Here is a 17,665-nt window from a genome sequence, read left to right as displayed (position 1 = left end):
CCCACACAGAAAAAACACTGCAGATTATTATAAAGATTCATGTGTTTCTGATATTGTGTCTCATGAGGACAACCATAGAACAATAGAGTATCAAAAAATCTAGATAGTAGTCACAATCATAGCAGAAAAAGAGAGCATAGGATCATAATACTTGGGATGTGGGGGTTAGGTGTGAGAGATATTGCCTTCAGGTTTACCCAACAAGGAGGCTATGCTATATATAAAGTGTGAAAGTTGCATTTTTAAGTCTAAAATATAATTGTGAATTAGCAGAGTCCTGCAAGTTCACTTGAACAGCAAACATACAAATAAGTACCCAGTATGATCCAGTGTTTTGAAGCACCAGACTTTAACTGCTTTTCTTAACAGTAATGGATGATGCCATTTTTCTTCCCAGCTTATGACCTGAGCGACTGACCAGGCAACAGAGAGAGCACAAATGGTAGATGGGAATGAGAGGGAAAAATGGCAGGGGACCCAGCGTTGGGGCGACTAAGGAAGGACAGCATAGTGCTTTGATTGAGGCCAAGATGATATAGGCCTCCCCTCCCTGTGGCCCCTGCTCTGACTGACTGGGACCAGCCTTGACTGAAGCATCATTAGGCAGCCACAATGTCAAGGTTAGCTAAGGACATTGTGTCTTGGTGGTGTGACCTACGGTAACTATCCCTCTAGGCTTTAGCCTTTCCCACCCTGATTACCCACCAGCTACTGTTAGATGAGCACTACCCACCTGGGAAACTGTGATGCTGCACTTCTTGGCCAGCTCCTCTTTAGCCTCCTCGCTCGGATAAGGGTTGCTGAGGTGCGAGTAGAAATATTCGTTCAAAATTTCCGTCGCCTGCTTGCTGAAGTTTCTCCTTTTCCGCCTGAGTGGGGAGCAAAATGAGAGAAAGGGCGAGCAAGCCTATTAGTGGGACCAGCATTAACTCATCCATTTGGATCGCACAAATTGCACAATCAATCTCACACATAAATGGTGAAAATAATGAGGAATGGGCTCTAAGGGCCCTCAGGAGCAGAATATCGTGTCCTGCTCGAACACACAGAAGACCAGACTCCAACCAACAAACTGACAAGTGCACACACACACACACAAATAAACACACACACAGACACAAAACACATACAATGTTTAATTTGGTCTGTTGGTCTCCAATCTCCAGTCCAAGCGTGTAATGTGTAGAGTTTAGTGCAGCGGATGGGTGGGCTTTGTGATGGAGCGCAAAGCCCAGTCGGAGTGCATCTCGGTACATTATAGAAATCACGGCATGCACAGTTGAGCATTGTTCCTGAAGTGCCACAGCCCCAGGGATCTCCAGCAGAAACAAGCAAACTCTAACTAGATCTGGGTCCCCTTCTCTCCCAAGGGCACTACTTATCATGTTGTTGAGCATTTGCTTATTTTGCCTTGTTTCCCGTGCTTCACACAGGCAGTGGGCAGCAAATGTGCTTCCACTTGGCTTGTTTGGCCCGAACTTGTGCCGCTCTGCGCAAAGCTCTATATTGCATCACACTGTTAGTATTTAGAGTAATCCACAACACCTGCTGATGACCTCCCCTCCATCCATTACACGACTCGGCCCCCATTTCATTTGGTCTTAACTGCTCTCAGGTGTGGGGGCATGATTGTCTTGAAAATGGATAATGCATGGAACATGGACACAATTAAAGTCATGCATCTCTGCAGTGCTCATACTGTGTGCTGTGCCAGAAAAGTGAGACTAAAAACAAACTTCCGACTTGCACAGTCTAAAAATGACCTCGCCCACTGGATTTGCTTATATGGGTCATATGGAAGCAAAATAGGTTTCCAGATACCATATACACACACACATTTATGTATACACTACACTCACACGATCCACTGACCTGGCATCAAGGAATCTGGAGCGCAGGATCATGACAGCCTCACAGGTGCTTTGTTTCAGTTGCATCTGGATGGAGCTGAACTTGCGGTGGATGATTCCCACCATGCGCTCAATCTCTTTGGGAGAGATGGGCCGTGTGCGAGACTGTTCCCTCAGCAGGTTCATCACATGGGTAGTGAATTCGTTACATGCCTGCCAAGAGACAGAGAGACAAAAGTGTCAGTTCCGTAAATTTCTCAAGTCACAGCGGTGAGCTTTCTACTACTTACAAAAGCTCCTTGACTGTTAATCTAAAGTTGTATATATTTTTCATATAGGAAATGAGTTCATTACATGTGAGCTCTTTTTTGTTAAAAGCATCAACAGAGTGCAATGTTTATGCATTACTTTGATGACATACGAGGTGAAGTCATCTTTGAATATAAATGCAGATTTGCAATTTGGCATGGCCCTAATGCAGAGTGAATTTAAACAGCTTTTCGTTAAACCAGTAGTTCATACATGATTAATTAGAATAACTCATTTACGTAGTGCACACTTTAGCTCATTACTCTGAGTAAAATTCGTTAAGTATTTACATTTAGATAATTAAAACCTGGAAACACCCTTAAGAAAGATGCATTTACTCCAGGCAAAGTGTTGTGTGCCCCCGCATACCCACCTCCTCTCTCGTAGAGCACGGAGTAAATTAGTCTAATTTACCTCACTGGCTTGCTGAGGCATCACTGTTACACCTTCTATTTTTGCCCATAATGCCTCTGTGTTTAATGGCAGGCTCAAAGTGCTAGGTGAAGTAGCTGATCATACCTTCACTTAGCACAGATGACTAAGGAACTCCTTTGGATCTCTATAATCAACTGCAACATAGTGAATAATACTGCAATTTTTTACAATCTGATAACATATTCTCCCCCTATCATGCATGTGCTCTGCAATTTTCTTGCTAATGCAGGGAATAAGCTGTTCAGGGTGTTCTGAAGTGATGTGAAGTATGAAGTACAACTCAATAGGAATTTCAAATAGCTTGTAGCCACGTAGTTATTTAAACATTTTGATAGTGAATAAATAACAAAATGTATGTTTTTCTCCTTTTCTTGGACGTAGAGGTGCATAAAGAAGTGTGGTATTTCAAGCAAAAAATCTTTTTAACCTTGGAATTGCAAAGATTCCTTACCTGTTCATATTTCTCTAGCTCTGTGTGGTAGATCTGTCTGATCTGGGTGAGTTTGGCTCTGTAGTCGGAATGTTCGATGGAGTTGTCACCCGCCCCGCCAGATGCCGCAGCTGCTGCGGCGGCGGCAGCAGATCCGCCACCTTTCTCTGGTCCCGCCACGCCCTCTGCCAGCAACATGTTGTCTAAACGCATGAGCTGGGGGTCTGGGGGGTCTTCCTCCTGGGCACCACGGATGCTGAGACCTGTAGCAGCACACAAACAAGTACAGAGGGTCAGCTAATGCCATCCAGGGACATGACTGGAAAAAAAAATACTAACAATCGAAAATTAACTAGATCAAATAGGTCCAGACTTAAATGTTAAGTGCAATTAAAAGCATTATCTCTGCATAGTCTGCTGTAGTGTGATGTTTCCCCTGCAGGTATGAACCGGGTGCCTCCTGTGAATGTGTTGTGTTCCTGTCGCCTATGTCTATGCCTGTTCTCTTTTATTTACACACTGCGCTGCACACTGTGTGTACGAGAAGGCTGACATGACAGCAACATCCATAAACTGACAAATGCTCAATGGTGAAGTGGCACTTCTACTCTCTGAAAGGATGCTAAACAGAAAACTATACCTCTAGTGAGTGTCTCTGCAGTAGACACAGCGAATGCTGGGAACTCCAAAAAGTAACTGTTTTCCTCATTTCTATTTGCTCATAAGGATTGAATCTCATATTATTTTACAATCCTGATTTTGCAATATTCCAAGAAGTAATAAAAATGTGCTGGTGAAATAAAACACTACATATGGCAAAATAAGTGGAGTCAATTTTATGTAAAGTGCTCATTCCTGAATCGTGTTTTTGCTGTCAGACCCTGCTGTTTATTTCCTCTGGTTTTCTGTCTGTCTGGTGTTCTGTCGGTCTGTCAGCGAGTCGTAATCACCCAGCAGATAGCATGCATGCACACCTTGATGCTTTGGCAATTCAACAATGCCAGGCTTTACAAAGAATAAACACACAAAAAGCCCCACTGCAGGTCAACAAAAACAAGCTCGAGCAACCCACTCTAATAAGTGGATAAAAATGTGGCTCAATGGGCAGTAAATACTGAGTGGCTACTCGAACGTTATGATTACCAGAGTTGTTTCAATTCAATAATCCCTCCCGCAATTCAGGGATTTTCAACAGCTCATTACAGCTTCATTAAGATATGGCCAGCCTCTGGATTCTAAATAAGAAGATTAGTGGCTCTATTGTGTCAGCCAGTAGGCATGCAATCAGAGGAGCCCTTTTACCATGCTTTGACCAACTGACCCTGCACAATATCCACAGGAGTAAATGCTAGAGAGAAAACTCTAATTTTCTTCTTTCTATCTTCCTCATAAACACATTCCTGAATAAAAACAAATTAGGAAAAAAATATATTGTAGCCACTCCTCTGTTGTTTTCATCTCTGTTGGTGCTGTGTTCGACTGCAGTGCCACTGAAAAACAAATTTGCCTCTATTTATGGATCGGCTGGCTTTGAGTCTTTTAGGTGTAATGGCCTGAGAGGAGTGGATGAATGTGGCTATTTGTGTTGGAGACATTGAGATGCTGGACAAGGCTCCATCAGGCTTGCAGAGCCAAGCCATCCATGTGGACAATATGCCGCTGCTCCACTAACCCTCATCCACATCACACTGCATCTGCACAACTCCACCCAAAGCTCTCGTTCTGGACAGGCTCGACTGTTTCTATTCCAGTTTGTGCAGCATGAAACAAAACGGCACATGATTCAAATGTTGACTGACCAGATGCCTGGCTATATATCTCAACATGCTCTAATAGCTGGTGGTTTGCCTGCCACTACAGTTCATATTTTCCTAATTCAGTATTTACTCCCTATCTCTGATTCAACACAAGCTCAGCAGGCTGCACTTTCTTTTGTGCTGCGGGTGGTAGTAAGTAGGTAGGCATGTTTTTCATGTCAGGTATATTAAATATAACTCTGGGACGCAGCGTACATTTCCACACCAAACCCAGTTGTCACTTTTACTCCACTCACTCTATATCCAGGGGAACTGCAGCTGAGGGAATTTACAGGGCTTTTCAGCTAAATGGGCATAAATCACTGGTTTCATTCAAACTAAATAATCACAGGCCATAAACAGCTACCAGTCTCTTACCATATATTACCACAAGGTTCCTGTGTGCAATAATGTGGCCATTCACGGCAAAGGAAAACAGAGTGAGACATTAGAAAGTGACATGTAATCCTGTTAGTCCACTGACATGTGGAGTGGCCGTGACATTTTTATCATACGTGTCCATTTCTATTTGGGAAATCAGCAGGATAAAAATGATTACTGTGCTGCCCCGAGAAGCAGACGGCCCTGCAGGAGTCCACCAGGGTGTATTTGTGCCACAGCAGCTACGGCTGGCCATTCATAACACACATGTTGGGAGGGAAGAGCTGTCTCAAGCACATAAATACTAAAAATTAAAAAAAAGAAAAAAGAAAACATAGCCCACAGGAAAAAAATAATAATTTAAAAACAGGTGCAATGTATCTCTACCTCACTGTCTCTCTTTGTTTGAGGAGCTAAAGATTGTGAATTCACTGTCTAAGCTCAGCCTCATCACACAACTTCCACAAAATAGGCTCAAGCAAGATAATATCTTTAATTTGCTGTGTGGTTGACAAATCTGTATAGTAACTTGCAAAGCCACAGTCACATTCTAGCAGTGCAATGCTGCTTGCCTGCTAAAATCCTTATCCTGTTTTTGTCTGATGATATGGGTATTAAAACAAGTTTGGGCACCCGAGTTTAGCTCTAATCCACCTCCACAGTCAAAGTGGGAATAATCTCAGTGCAAAGGGAAAGTGTGGGAGCCGTGTCACCTTGGTAAAGCCTGTGAGCAACGGGAACTTAAGAATGAAAAATCTATATACGGTCTAGATATTTCACATAACTCTGATAATGCTGTCTCACTTAATTACCAGAACCAATTTAATGATGTAAAAGGAAAAAAAACAATCAGAAATTGTAACATTAATGTAACATGTCCTTAATCTGCCTCATTTGTCATTCAACAATACAGGTGGAGTAGCTGCGTAAAAAGCACTTGCCTTTATGATTGTTCCTCATTTCTCCTGTGTGACTGAGACAAAAGGAGACACTGTGATTAATCCATCCCTATCAGTCAGAGGTGTTTCTCCTTTTCATTTTTTACAGGTCTCACCGTCACTATCAGATCCGAGGAAGTAACAAATTTGACAGATAAAGACAATGCGGCCCTTTTCTCTCATATACTCTCCCCTGTTCTCTGTTTATAATCATTTCCGGTTCTGGGTTGTAGTCTCGTACATCATTCCCTGCTTGAAGCCCTGACAGTGATCTGAGCACTGCCTCGGGCCGCTCTCCTTTCCTCCCACCTCTTTTCCCCCTGTGCCCTCTTTTATTCTGTGGGCTTAGCTGACCTTTGGCCCGCTGCTTGTTTACTCTCATCACTGAAGTGTGAGCAGGAGAGCCATAAAGGCAGAGCCCTGCTGGGTTAATGTGGCCCGCTGAAGAGGGAAGGGGTGGCTCTGGGCTTCACTGCCTCATTCTGCTGCACTGACTGACTGTCAGACGCCAGACAATACACTAGAAGAGAAGCGCTTCTTGCAGATAAAGCCAGAAATGTTTTGTCATATTTCTTTTTGCAATAACTCATTTCTTTTTGCATTAATTAATTGCAACACTTTTCTGAGATGGTAAAATGTTCTGTATTCTGTGCTGCATGCAGAATGTGCATTGCAGTAAAGTGGTCTTGCCTGTGTGTTTAACTGTGTTTGACGGCACACACTGTGACTCTGTTACTTCCACCACTGTTTCCAAAACATCCTGTTCATTACAAGTAACCCTGACCTCCTGCAGCTCCTCTCCTACCCAGTGCCTCTAGTGTACAGCTCTGGCCACATATCGACACTCTGTTCATCTAATTGCATTGATCTGCAAAGGTCTCCCAAAGCTAACTAATCGAAACAGAATTTATTTTCTGTCAATATTTGCAAAGGTCATCTCTCTTAAAGCCGCGGAGTAGACGGTGTGAGCAGGCGGCTCAGAGGAGGAGGAGGAGGAGGAGGAGGAGGAGGAGGAGGAGGAGGAGGAGGACTGTGGCATCTAGCCTGTTACTGAGGCTCATCCAAGGTGAGCTTTAACTCTGGCTTGGCACTCAGGATCCAAGGCTTCTAATCCACCGTGTTATTAAAACCCGCTGCCAAAGCAACACACTAGAGACTACAGAGGGCTTAGAGTATCCATTTCACAAAGAGGCCAGTGTCACTACAGCCGCGTTCCACGTCTCCTTTGACTTCATATCATCTCCTTTGTCGTGGTGCCTGGATCAGTGACTTTCAGCTCCAGAAGCGGGGAGCTGGATCAAATTACCATTGAAAATCTTTTGTTCTGACAAATGAAACATAAGGATCCTCTTTCATTGATGTTCTTAAAGGCTTTTTTAAGCTTGGCCTACATCCACATGGCACAAAGAATCTAAGAGAATGCCTGCGGGCTCTCTCTAGCATGTACAGTAATTAACATGCCATTAACACATTAATACACATTAACTATTCCCAATGTTAATGACAGAGTAATTACCATACCTGATACCGCATAGTGGGGAAGCCAAAGCACATTTGCCACTTTGTGTTTCACTTTCTTTGTTGAGCGAGCTGAAAGGGATCATTTAGAAAGATGTGTCTGCAATGAAGAGTATCTAACTCTAATCTACTTTTACACACATAATGTAGCTGTTCTGGTTTTACCAAAAACACACCTGAAAGGAAGAAAGTTCTTATTGCAAACCACTGAGGATTGGCTTTAGAGGTGAGGCTGAAATACTGGAGGGGACAGAGAGTCTGGTGATTAAATGCAGGGTAAAAGGAGGCAGGGCATAGAACCTAAACTGGGGAATCCCTGTCTAGAATGATGATGTATTTCCTCCCAGTGCGGTGAGTGATAAGCTAATCAGCTGCGCTGACAGTGAAGTGTTACAGCCCCTCAGTGCTGGGTCAAGACTTCTCCTTTCATACACCACCAGCACACACTAAACAGACAGCGCATGGAGGTGGTGGTGGGGGGTGAGAAAAAGTGGCTCCGGTCAGAAAAGAAGATCTCTGTCAGTTCAGGTAGCCTTTGTCCCTTGATGATGATGAGCAGCCCCCCTCCCCCCCCTCCTAAAAAAGAGGAGGAGGCTGTGACAGCGGGGGCGAGGGGGGGAAGGGGAGGGGGCTTGCCACTCTCGACCCACGACTCCAAGACATGCGGGGAGCGGGGTGGGCAAGGGGGTGGGAAAAGACAACCCAAACAAACATCTTGAAGACATTTTGCCAAGCACACCAAAATTAATCACTGTCCCATGGTGGCACTGACATTTGTGGGAAGTGACACACAACATGACAGACTAGAGGGAGAGGATGAAAGGAGAGTGAGGGAGGGTGGGAGGGCTGGGTAAACAAGAGCCACTGTCACTCGCTGTGATCATGTGTGTGTGTATGTGTGCTTATATGTGGACGTGTGAGTGCCCGCTTTGTTTCCTGCCCTCTAAGACTCGATATGGGCAAACGGCCAAGTAGTGTAGTGATGGCTGACCAGGCCTGGCGGTGGCGGCTGCACGCAGCGGTTGGGGAGACTGGCCAAATGAGTGGACAGGACCTCCGCTACAGATCAGCACACTGACTGACCCTACAGGACACATACAGCATGGGGCTCCAACGTAGGGCTCACATGGTTCACATGGTCTGCTAGTCACAGAAAGAGCCGCAAACACGGAGACACTCATGTGTTATTAAGGCAGACGTCCCATATTTAAGATGAGCATGAAGGAAAATATACTCAATAGAATAGTCAAAGTATATTTAAATCTATGTTATTGTGTCCGGTGTTTCAATATTTAATTTTGTCCCCCTATATTATGGTAGCATGTTATGCTTATTTCTTTTCTTCAGTTTCATTTTTATATTTCATGTATTGATGGTCTAGCTGCTAGCCTCAATTTGCTGCAAAGGTAGGCTGATTTGTTATTCAGACCCCAAGCAAATAATGCAAATGTGGCACTGAAAGCCACTTATGAAATACCCAAAGGCAACTAATCACTCCTCCTCTCGTTCCAGCCTTTCTGCAGCCTCCTAATTAGAAGATGGAGATTGCATGAAACCAGGTCACACAGCAGGTCTTGTACACACCGATAACCAGGCAAATACGCAGGCAAAATTTCATCCAGACACCAAGCCAAGCATGCATTATTTTAAAGGCTAGAGGTGAAAAAATAATGCTATTCCAGTTATTAATCCCATATATTTCTCTGTACACTCTCTGTATTTCTCTGAAAGGATATAGGCTTGCAGCATTTTGTGTACGTGTTCTTGATTTTGTATTACGTGTGTGTGTGTGTGTGTGTTTGTGCATATCTGTGCATGTGCATACTTTCATGTCTGCATGTGAGTGTGTGAAGGCTACATGCGCGCATAAACAAAGAAACGGCATTGGTAGCATACAGCCAACCATGATCCACTGCCAGAGAGATTATTCTTTGCAGTGGCATTTCTGCAAGAGAGTTGACAGTCCATCATTTAGATTTTGCAGTGTATCCACGAAAGGCTGCATTGCCTGAAGCAGAAGGAGCTGCTCTTTCCTTCAGTGTCTTTATAGAAGAGAATTCAGCTCTAAATTGTAATGCCAGAGTCTTTTGCTAGCTGTGCTAGCGTGTAAGGACACTGCTACAAGGCAACTAAGGTTATTATGATGGAATAAGACTCCGATTGACGTGTTGATTCTCAGAGCAGCTCTTGGTGAGGACTGATAAAGCTCACAAAAAACACATCCACCTCCAGTGTCTCAGGTTGCATGCCCCCTGAATGAGAGCGCTGTTTCTGCAAGCATCCTGAGCCTAATGTTACTGCTGGGTCGGCAGAGTGCAGTGCAAAGAGTGGCTGGGCAGATCAGGTCCAGGCCAAACAACAACTTGTGACAGAAGCAGGCCAAAGAGGATGTTGAGACACACAGAGACTTAACAGGCAGCCGGCCTGCCATCCACTTTTTTTCAGCTCTCCTTATACTCAACACATCACTTCGGATCCATCGCAAGTGTCTCTCAAAGAACATGGCAAGACTAGAGTTTCACATTACCCTAAGAGAGGATTGAAATAACTGTTAAGTTTTCAAAGTAAATGAGTGAATGATTGCTGGGAGAATATCATCTCTCTCATTTCATTTGACCAGCTGAATCGTTTTATTGTACACCTAAAGATGATACTTCACCTTTTTTTTGTTGTGCGATACCCTGCGAACAAGGTAGCAAAGAAGGTTATTTGGTGCTAATTATTCCCAGCATGTACTTTACACACCATTTAATGAGTTAGACTGGAGGCATGGCCATTGGCAGTGACTTGCTCGCCCAGTTATCCAAGATGAACCGTGCAATCTCCCTCACGTCACCCCTGTCATGTGTACCAAGTCCCCCTCCGCATCCAATTCCCTGCTAGGGCTTCACTGGAGCAGAGAGAAGACGCCACTGAAGCAACACAACAGCTCCCGTAGCGTCTCTACACACCGGTGAGGGAGGGGTTGGAGGGGGGCACTGAGCTGGGAGCTCATTCTCATAATTACAATAATTAACAGTTGCAGATTTAATTGGAAGGGAAGGCATTAACAGGAGGAACATTGTGGTGGCATGTGCAGAGGGAACCTTTGCAAGAAGCTTTTGTCTTCTCTGTACCTAATGGTGCCTTGGCTGCGGTTGGCGAGTGCTGACACAACACAACACAACACAACCAAGCTGAGGGTTCAGACGGTGGGGCTTGTCAGGACTCAGACTGGAGGCAGATAATTAGGTGCCAGGTTAATGAGAGCACAGGCTCTTGATGGCAATTGGTTACTGTATGTGGGCAATTAATGACTTTGTTTTTGTGTTTTTATTGCCCACTTGAGTGGAAAACATAATACATTATTTACCTCAGGCTTGTGTGTGGCATTTGATCGAGTAGCGCTGACTCTGGCTAAAGAAACTGTTTCATTCATCGAGGTGAATGGTTAATTCAAAGCAATGCAGTATACTATATGGGGTTAGCAAAAATAAATCTCAGTTCAGTCATGGTTACTGCGCTGTATGACCTTTTCGCAGTGTATACCCTCACGGTTGATGTCAAGCAAACGTTGAAGGTGCAGGTCAGGCGCAGGACAATGTAGCCACAAAAAATAACCAAAACCACAACAAAGAAACGAAACCCTGTGGCCATAAGTGTTTAGTTAATTCAGCGTGTCGCATTTCATAATGTATTTGTGAAATTCCATACCCCCTTAGAAAATCCCTGCTTTTCCTCTAGAGGATTTATTGGCAATGAATCCACTGAGAGGTCTTTAGACATCCTCTTCTTTAGCCCAACCACTCGACGCCTCCTATTTTGGAGTTAGTTGTTCTCTTGCCTGTGGTGGCCAATTAGAGTGCTATAAGATAAATGGGCACCCACAACTTTGATGTCCATCTTTTTAATAAGCTTTGGTTAAGATGACATCTGTGTGAAAGAGTTCAATATCTTCACAGTGGGAGAGAAAAGAGGTTTATTCTAAAATGAAATATCATCTAAATACTGCTGGAGGTTTAGGCTGGGTGGTGGTGGGGGGGGGGATCATAGTGTCTGCTGTGACTCTGGTGTTGCATTCATTATCTTCCGCTGCAGTTGTGCAGATTAGTCAGCGAAAGATGATTTTTAGAGCCTCGTGAAATCTACGCTTTAATGTTAGTGAATCAGCTTCAAAATAAACTGAAAAAAAAATTGGTGGTTTATGTAGTATTTAAATACACATAATTTATCTAGCCTGAAAAACAGTATGATAGTTCTTATACACATTTTCAACACAGAATGACAATTAATTAGCCTAAATGCAAACACCTGCACAGCCAAAAAATATTTAAATGTTGGGAATATGAAGCAGTAATAGAAGAAAAGTACAGTGTAACAATATCTAAAATGGTGGGGTAATAAAATAGTGCATGAGTGTGTATGAATGTAAGAGAGAAAAAAGCATAGGTGGAAAGAGAGCATATATCTAACCTAGCCTGCAGACGTGCTCCTTTATATGTGTGTAACTCAGTCAGGAATAATGTAAATGTCTGGAGAGTCTTAAGACTGAGCAGGCCCGTATAAAAGCACCCTGTTTCAGGCTAGTAAAACAAGTCAATAAATACAGCGGAGAAGCCAGTGCTGTCTGCTGCACTGAAAACAGAGGTGAACTGCTTATTTTCAGTCTGGCACCAGAGGTTGACGGCATAATGGGTGCTCATACATTCTGACTATCACTCGTCACAAGCTATATCTGTCAGTATTACACTCACGTGCACTTTAGATGTAAAACAAGCGTTCCCTGGGAGGAGTATTTATCACTTGATGTGGTCAGCTGTTAAATGAACTAAATGCTTCCTACAGCATCAACTGACCACGGTTATGATGTTTTTACAAGACTTCTCTTTCCCACTCGATTCCTCAGTTTGTTTCTTTTTGTTGATTCAGAGAACAAACACTCGGCACTAAGACCTCGGTAGGCTGGCACTTACTTTATGAGAAAGCAGATCCTTCCTGCCTCTGCTCTAAATGGGAAGCCGATGACACAGAGTCACACAAAATGGAAACACCATTATGTAGGCAAACACTTCACTGCGATAACTGCTACCTGATTACAGCGGGAAAGCGAGGCCATGGTTCTCCTTTTTTCATACTGTGTCAACACTTTGGGAAAGCAAATATTTCAGTGACTACCCTCCTTGCGCTTTAATCCATATGGTGCATTCTGTTTGTCACCACAGATGTTGCACTCCCAGAATGGGGTTTCAGAATGGGAAGAACTACTACTCTACAAGCAGTGGCTCACCTGCTCCATGCAACACAATGAATACACAGAGGTCACACACCATATCACACCGGGGCCGGTGTCAATCCTTTATTAAATTACCTAGCTATCGCATTTTCTGTCACCACACTGATATACGGGTTATCTTTTTCATTTATGTTGCGGATTTTCAAAGGATTATGCATTCAAGATTAAGGGTGTGTATATCTAACACCTCAGCAAAACAAAATGCAATACCTCAGACAGTGCATGGCTGATGTGTAAAAGGAGGTGTAATAAAACAAATCTTCAGCAGCCAGAACTGGACAGGGTTTATTCTCCTCAGACAATACAAGCTGTGACTATACAGAATGTTTCAACCCTAAAATACTGTGGTAAGCAATACAAGTCCCTTGGACAAAATGAAATGTATTAAACATGTGGATTTCATAAATCTCCCTTTCCTCGGTCTGGGTCAGAGGTATATTCACTGTAGAGCTCAGCAGGCACTTTTCCCTCAGCATTGTTACTCTGAGTCGCAAGTGCTCCGAGTGGTTTCAAAATGAATGTCAGCAAAAGCCGCACGTGTATGGCAAACAGCAGATCTTCACAGTAAAACGGTTCAAATCACTTACCCCTGCTACTTTATAAGAGTATTACAGTGGTGTGGGGATTTAAAGGTCTGCTATAGAAATGGCACAGCTGGAATAGTGAACTACGATCTACATTGTAGATGTAAAAAGGCTCCAAAGATGAGCAGTTCTGTGTAGTTTTCCAGGTTCACTCTCCACAGTGCAGATAGTGTCAAAAAAGGAAACAAAAAAGCCATACGGATCCGAGCACACCACTGTTAAACACCCAACTGGGATCCCTTTAACCTTGAGTAGCATACCAAAGGTAGAGGTAGCCTGGGGCTATGAGGGGACTGGCTACCACAGCTCCCAGTGCCATGCTGTTCCACAGTGGGGACCCAACATGGCCAGATTGCCAAAGAGGTGTTGCTACAGAGTTAGCAGGAGCTGATCATTCATCTGCTGCAACATTCATTTCACTTGCCCCATTATCTATTTGTTTTGTTTTCCAAATGATTCTTTTCTGGTCAGGGGAGACCACTGCACCCATGTTCACCTTGTTGGAGCATCTGTCGGTGGCTTGTTCTTGAGACATGCCTGCTAATTATTTAGATAGCATGATGGATAATCTGTAATCATTAAAAATCAGAAGAGCAAAGAAAAGACTGGGAGTAGTTATCATTGCTCTGTGGCTCCCACTAATAAGTGAAGTAGCATAGATACCCAAATAAATGTCTTTACTAGTATGTTTCAAACTACAAGCTAGTAAACAAAGAATGAATGATGTATGAATGTTATACATAGTTCTCCTTTGTGTGTGTGTGTGTGTGTGTGTGTGTGTGTGTGCGGGGGGCGGGGGCTGCAAGAAAAGATGAATAAAAATGGAAGATAAATTAGTGTGTGAAAGGATATTCTTTCCCTCAAGCTCAGGTTACGGCTGAAGCAAAACAAATAATGAAGCCCACAACCTATGAGTCACTTCAATTCCATTGTATAATTCAATCACATTTGTGACATCTGACGATTACTTCATCATCACATAAAGACAGATTAAAAAGTTGTCAAATTAAATATTAAAGAGGGACTGCAGGCAGTGGTGAATTTTTAAAGGAATAACACAGATTGGAGATGAAATGAGGCACCTATATGCATATTTTATGCCAAAGGGAACGAATGCATATATTTTCCTCTAGGCCACCTACTTTGTAATAAAGAATAGTGAGTGTATAGATGTGGTAATGCAGCACAGCAGAAATGATATGAAAGAGAAATTGGTTTTACATAATGATGTCAAAAGGAATGTGGCTCTGCATGGTCATGCGGAATAAAGATAAGATTCTCTTTCTCCGTGAGTGAATATTTCGCTAATGGTTTCTTCATTTCCTTAAAGAATAAAGAAGTCAGCTTTGAATGAACCTTGAATGAGGTTTCTATTGAATGAAGTTAACATTTATCTTGCAATAGCAGACAAGATCTGTTGAAAATACCCATGTGTGGAGCAGAATACTGAATGTAAAAGCTTTGTCATCTGTTGAAATAAAGAGAAAGTGACAAGTGACAGTAATGCTATCACATTTTCAGCTGAAGGAAGGTTTGAAGAGGAGAACAAAGCAGGAGAATGCAATGTGAAGAGGGTTAAATCTCTATAGCAGAACAGAGAGGTGGGTGCATTTCACAAAGTCAGCATTGATTGTGGAGTAAACAATGACTGATCAATACACACATAAAAGGATGCTTCTAACAAAGACTTGCATGTAGATTTCATATATCATATCTCACAAACGGAGAATGTTTTCTCAAGCCTGTTGAATTAGCACCAGCAACCCCTTTTATTAACACCGCTGTGTTCTTCTCCATTCAGCACAGATACATTCCTGTGTCCATACACACTTACTCATGCAATAAGCATCATTGTCACAGAGGCTTCCTTTCCAAATGGTTCAGCCTCCACCATCTGCAGGCGTTCCCAGACACACCGCTTTGAGTCTGCCATAATGATGCATGACTAAGTACAGTTAAAGTGTTGCAGTCTGTTGGCAAAAAGCAGTCAAGCACTTTGCTATAGTGTCACTACGGATAAACCATACAGCTGAAGGTTGACGATGGATAAAAGGCAGTGACAGGCCTAGTGATGTGAGTGTGTGTGTGTGTGTGTGCGCGTGCATGCTTGTGTGGATTCACGTGTGTATGAGAGGTTAGAAACCATGGCACAGCAGATTTGTAAGTGTACTTAACTAGGATGTGAAATAGGGTTGGACACAGTGACATAAAATGCTGTGCTGGAGTCTGCTGAAACTGGGACACACTTTAAAAGTTATTCCCCCCTGCCAATAAGCAGGCATCTCGCTCTGCTACCGTGGTTTTAAGGTAATCGCAAACTCATGGATTTGCTAATATTATTTGTCACACACATCTCTGAAAATTGTTGTTGTTGTGCAAGCACAAAAGGAAATCTTCAAATGCAATTCAAGCACAGCACTTTAAAAACGTGTTTTTTCTTTTCTTGCTGGATTTGGATTCTTGTTTTACGGAATATCTTTATACTTAGAGTGTGTGTTCTCTGAGTCAATCCAAGTCCAGCTCTTGCAGAGGACTGTTTATTTGTCTTATTTGGCCTTGTACACCCAACTTATTTGGTTGAATTTAGCAATAAGGAACTCAACCCAGTCTCTCTCCTCATTTCACTGTCTCCTCCAGTACTCTTCAGAGTAGATATTCATCGTACAGTGAATACAGAGGAGACAAAGAACTCTCCATTATACTGTACTCTGTTTGCCGAAGTCTTTAGTGTCAAAACGCTCCACACACTTTGTTGCTGCTTTGTCGAGTTCACCGCTGCAGCTGCTTTCATGTAAATGATCTTGAATGTTATTTTCTAAAGAATGCATTTTAAAGAGAAATTCTCATTTCTGCCTCTGCATCTTGTCACAAACCCTTTTCTCTCCTATCTCCTCCCCTTTCTCCCGCTCCCTCCTGCCGCAGACTGCATAATTGATGCAAATACTGTCACATGTGTCAGGAGAGGAGGCTCTCCTAGTTTACTTCTGTGCAACACTTTATCGGAGAACATTAAGTGGAGAAAGCAGCCTCATGCCAGGGGTGGAAAATCAGCTTGTCAGTGGTCTCATTGACGCAGCCATTGCTTCGGGATTGTTTCATCAAGGTGATTGAGAACAAAAAGTGCAGCAGCAAATTCCAGCTTATGTTTAGGAGCTCTGACACATACATTATTTATATATGTTGCCCACCCTAGTCTCTCCTGTCATCTGAATACATCATTGCCTAATTTTCAAATATTTCTTCTGAGTTCCTCCTATTTGCGCTGTATCCTTTCCACATCAACAACGCCAAACCATTAGGGTTGTAGAGCAGGCTTTTTGTGTGTGACACAGACCTGAAATTATAGATAGCTGCTTTCAAGGAGTGCTAGGGTCTGATGGGAAAGCTGTAATGGTAGTCGAGTGACTGGAGTGCAGTCACAGACAGAAACAGGATTTCATTTACAACAACGATACAGGAGGAATTATGTAAAATGGTAACATTCCATGCCATTTAATGAGCCATATTCACTAATGTCTAAGTCTATGGTCTAGCTGTAATAAAACGCACTGCCTGCCAGAGCTCGCCTGCTACACTGTTTCTGTCTATTTCGAGCTCTGTATGAAACAATGGTGCATAACAGAACAGGCAGACATTTGCAGTTCTTTACCCAGCACGCTGAATGCTCTGCCCTCAGACAGAGTGAAGCGCTTGTCTGCTACCCTTCCCCCCTCCTCCCTCTCTGCCGTGCTCTCCCTGTCCTCTTTTTTTTCTGGCCCTAGTCTGTGCTACAGATTAAGTGACTTGATCCTGCAAACATCTGAAGAATTCAGCTCCACAAAGGGGTCAGACAAAGGCCAGGGGATAGCCTTACAGGTCCTCCTCCATTAGCAGATCCACAGAGGTGTCATCAGGAGAGCTCTGCAGGCAACAAAGACGCCTCAAAAAGAGCAGATTGCCAATTGATGTTTATCTCTGGACTCATTATTAAAACCCTCACAGCCTGCGTCTACTTGGACATATGATCTCTGAAATTAATGGGAAAAATTGATTAGCCTTGCACTGTGCACATGTCATGTGTGATGTGTTGTATTAGAAAAAAGAATATTCTTGGACTGGAAGTATTCTTGGACTGGTAAATGGAATGCTGCATCTTTGCTCTAAGTCAAATGT

General features: G+C 43.1%; 1 protein-coding gene across 9 annotated transcripts in view; it reads right to left on the bottom strand.

The window, feature by feature from the left end:
• The window catches only part of pbx3b (pre-B-cell leukemia homeobox 3b), a 58,080-nt gene that overhangs the window by 9,997 nt on the left and 30,418 nt on the right, over positions 1 to 17,665 (bottom strand). For all 9 annotated transcript variants that reach the window (XM_038704257.1, XM_038704259.1, XM_038704258.1 and 6 more), the window contains exons 3-5: positions 3,046 to 3,287; positions 1,873 to 2,063; positions 734 to 869 (exon numbers count right to left, since the gene is read on the bottom strand). In XM_038704257.1, the coding sequence (XP_038560185.1) occupies positions 734 to 869; positions 1,873 to 2,063; positions 3,046 to 3,287 (569 nt within the window). The remainder of the gene's footprint in view (positions 1 to 733; positions 870 to 1,872; positions 2,064 to 3,045; positions 3,288 to 17,665) is intronic.

This window comes from Micropterus salmoides, unplaced genomic scaffold, assembly GCF_014851395.1.
Source record: "Micropterus salmoides isolate LMB-PRFRI ecotype aquatic unplaced genomic scaffold, ASM1485139v1 Ms_hic_scaffold_7, whole genome shotgun sequence".
Lineage (NCBI taxonomy): Eukaryota > Metazoa > Chordata > Actinopteri > Centrarchiformes > Centrarchidae > Micropterus > Micropterus salmoides.
Note: the sequence above shows the minus strand (reverse complement) of the source record. Positions and strands in the feature narration are given on the sequence as shown.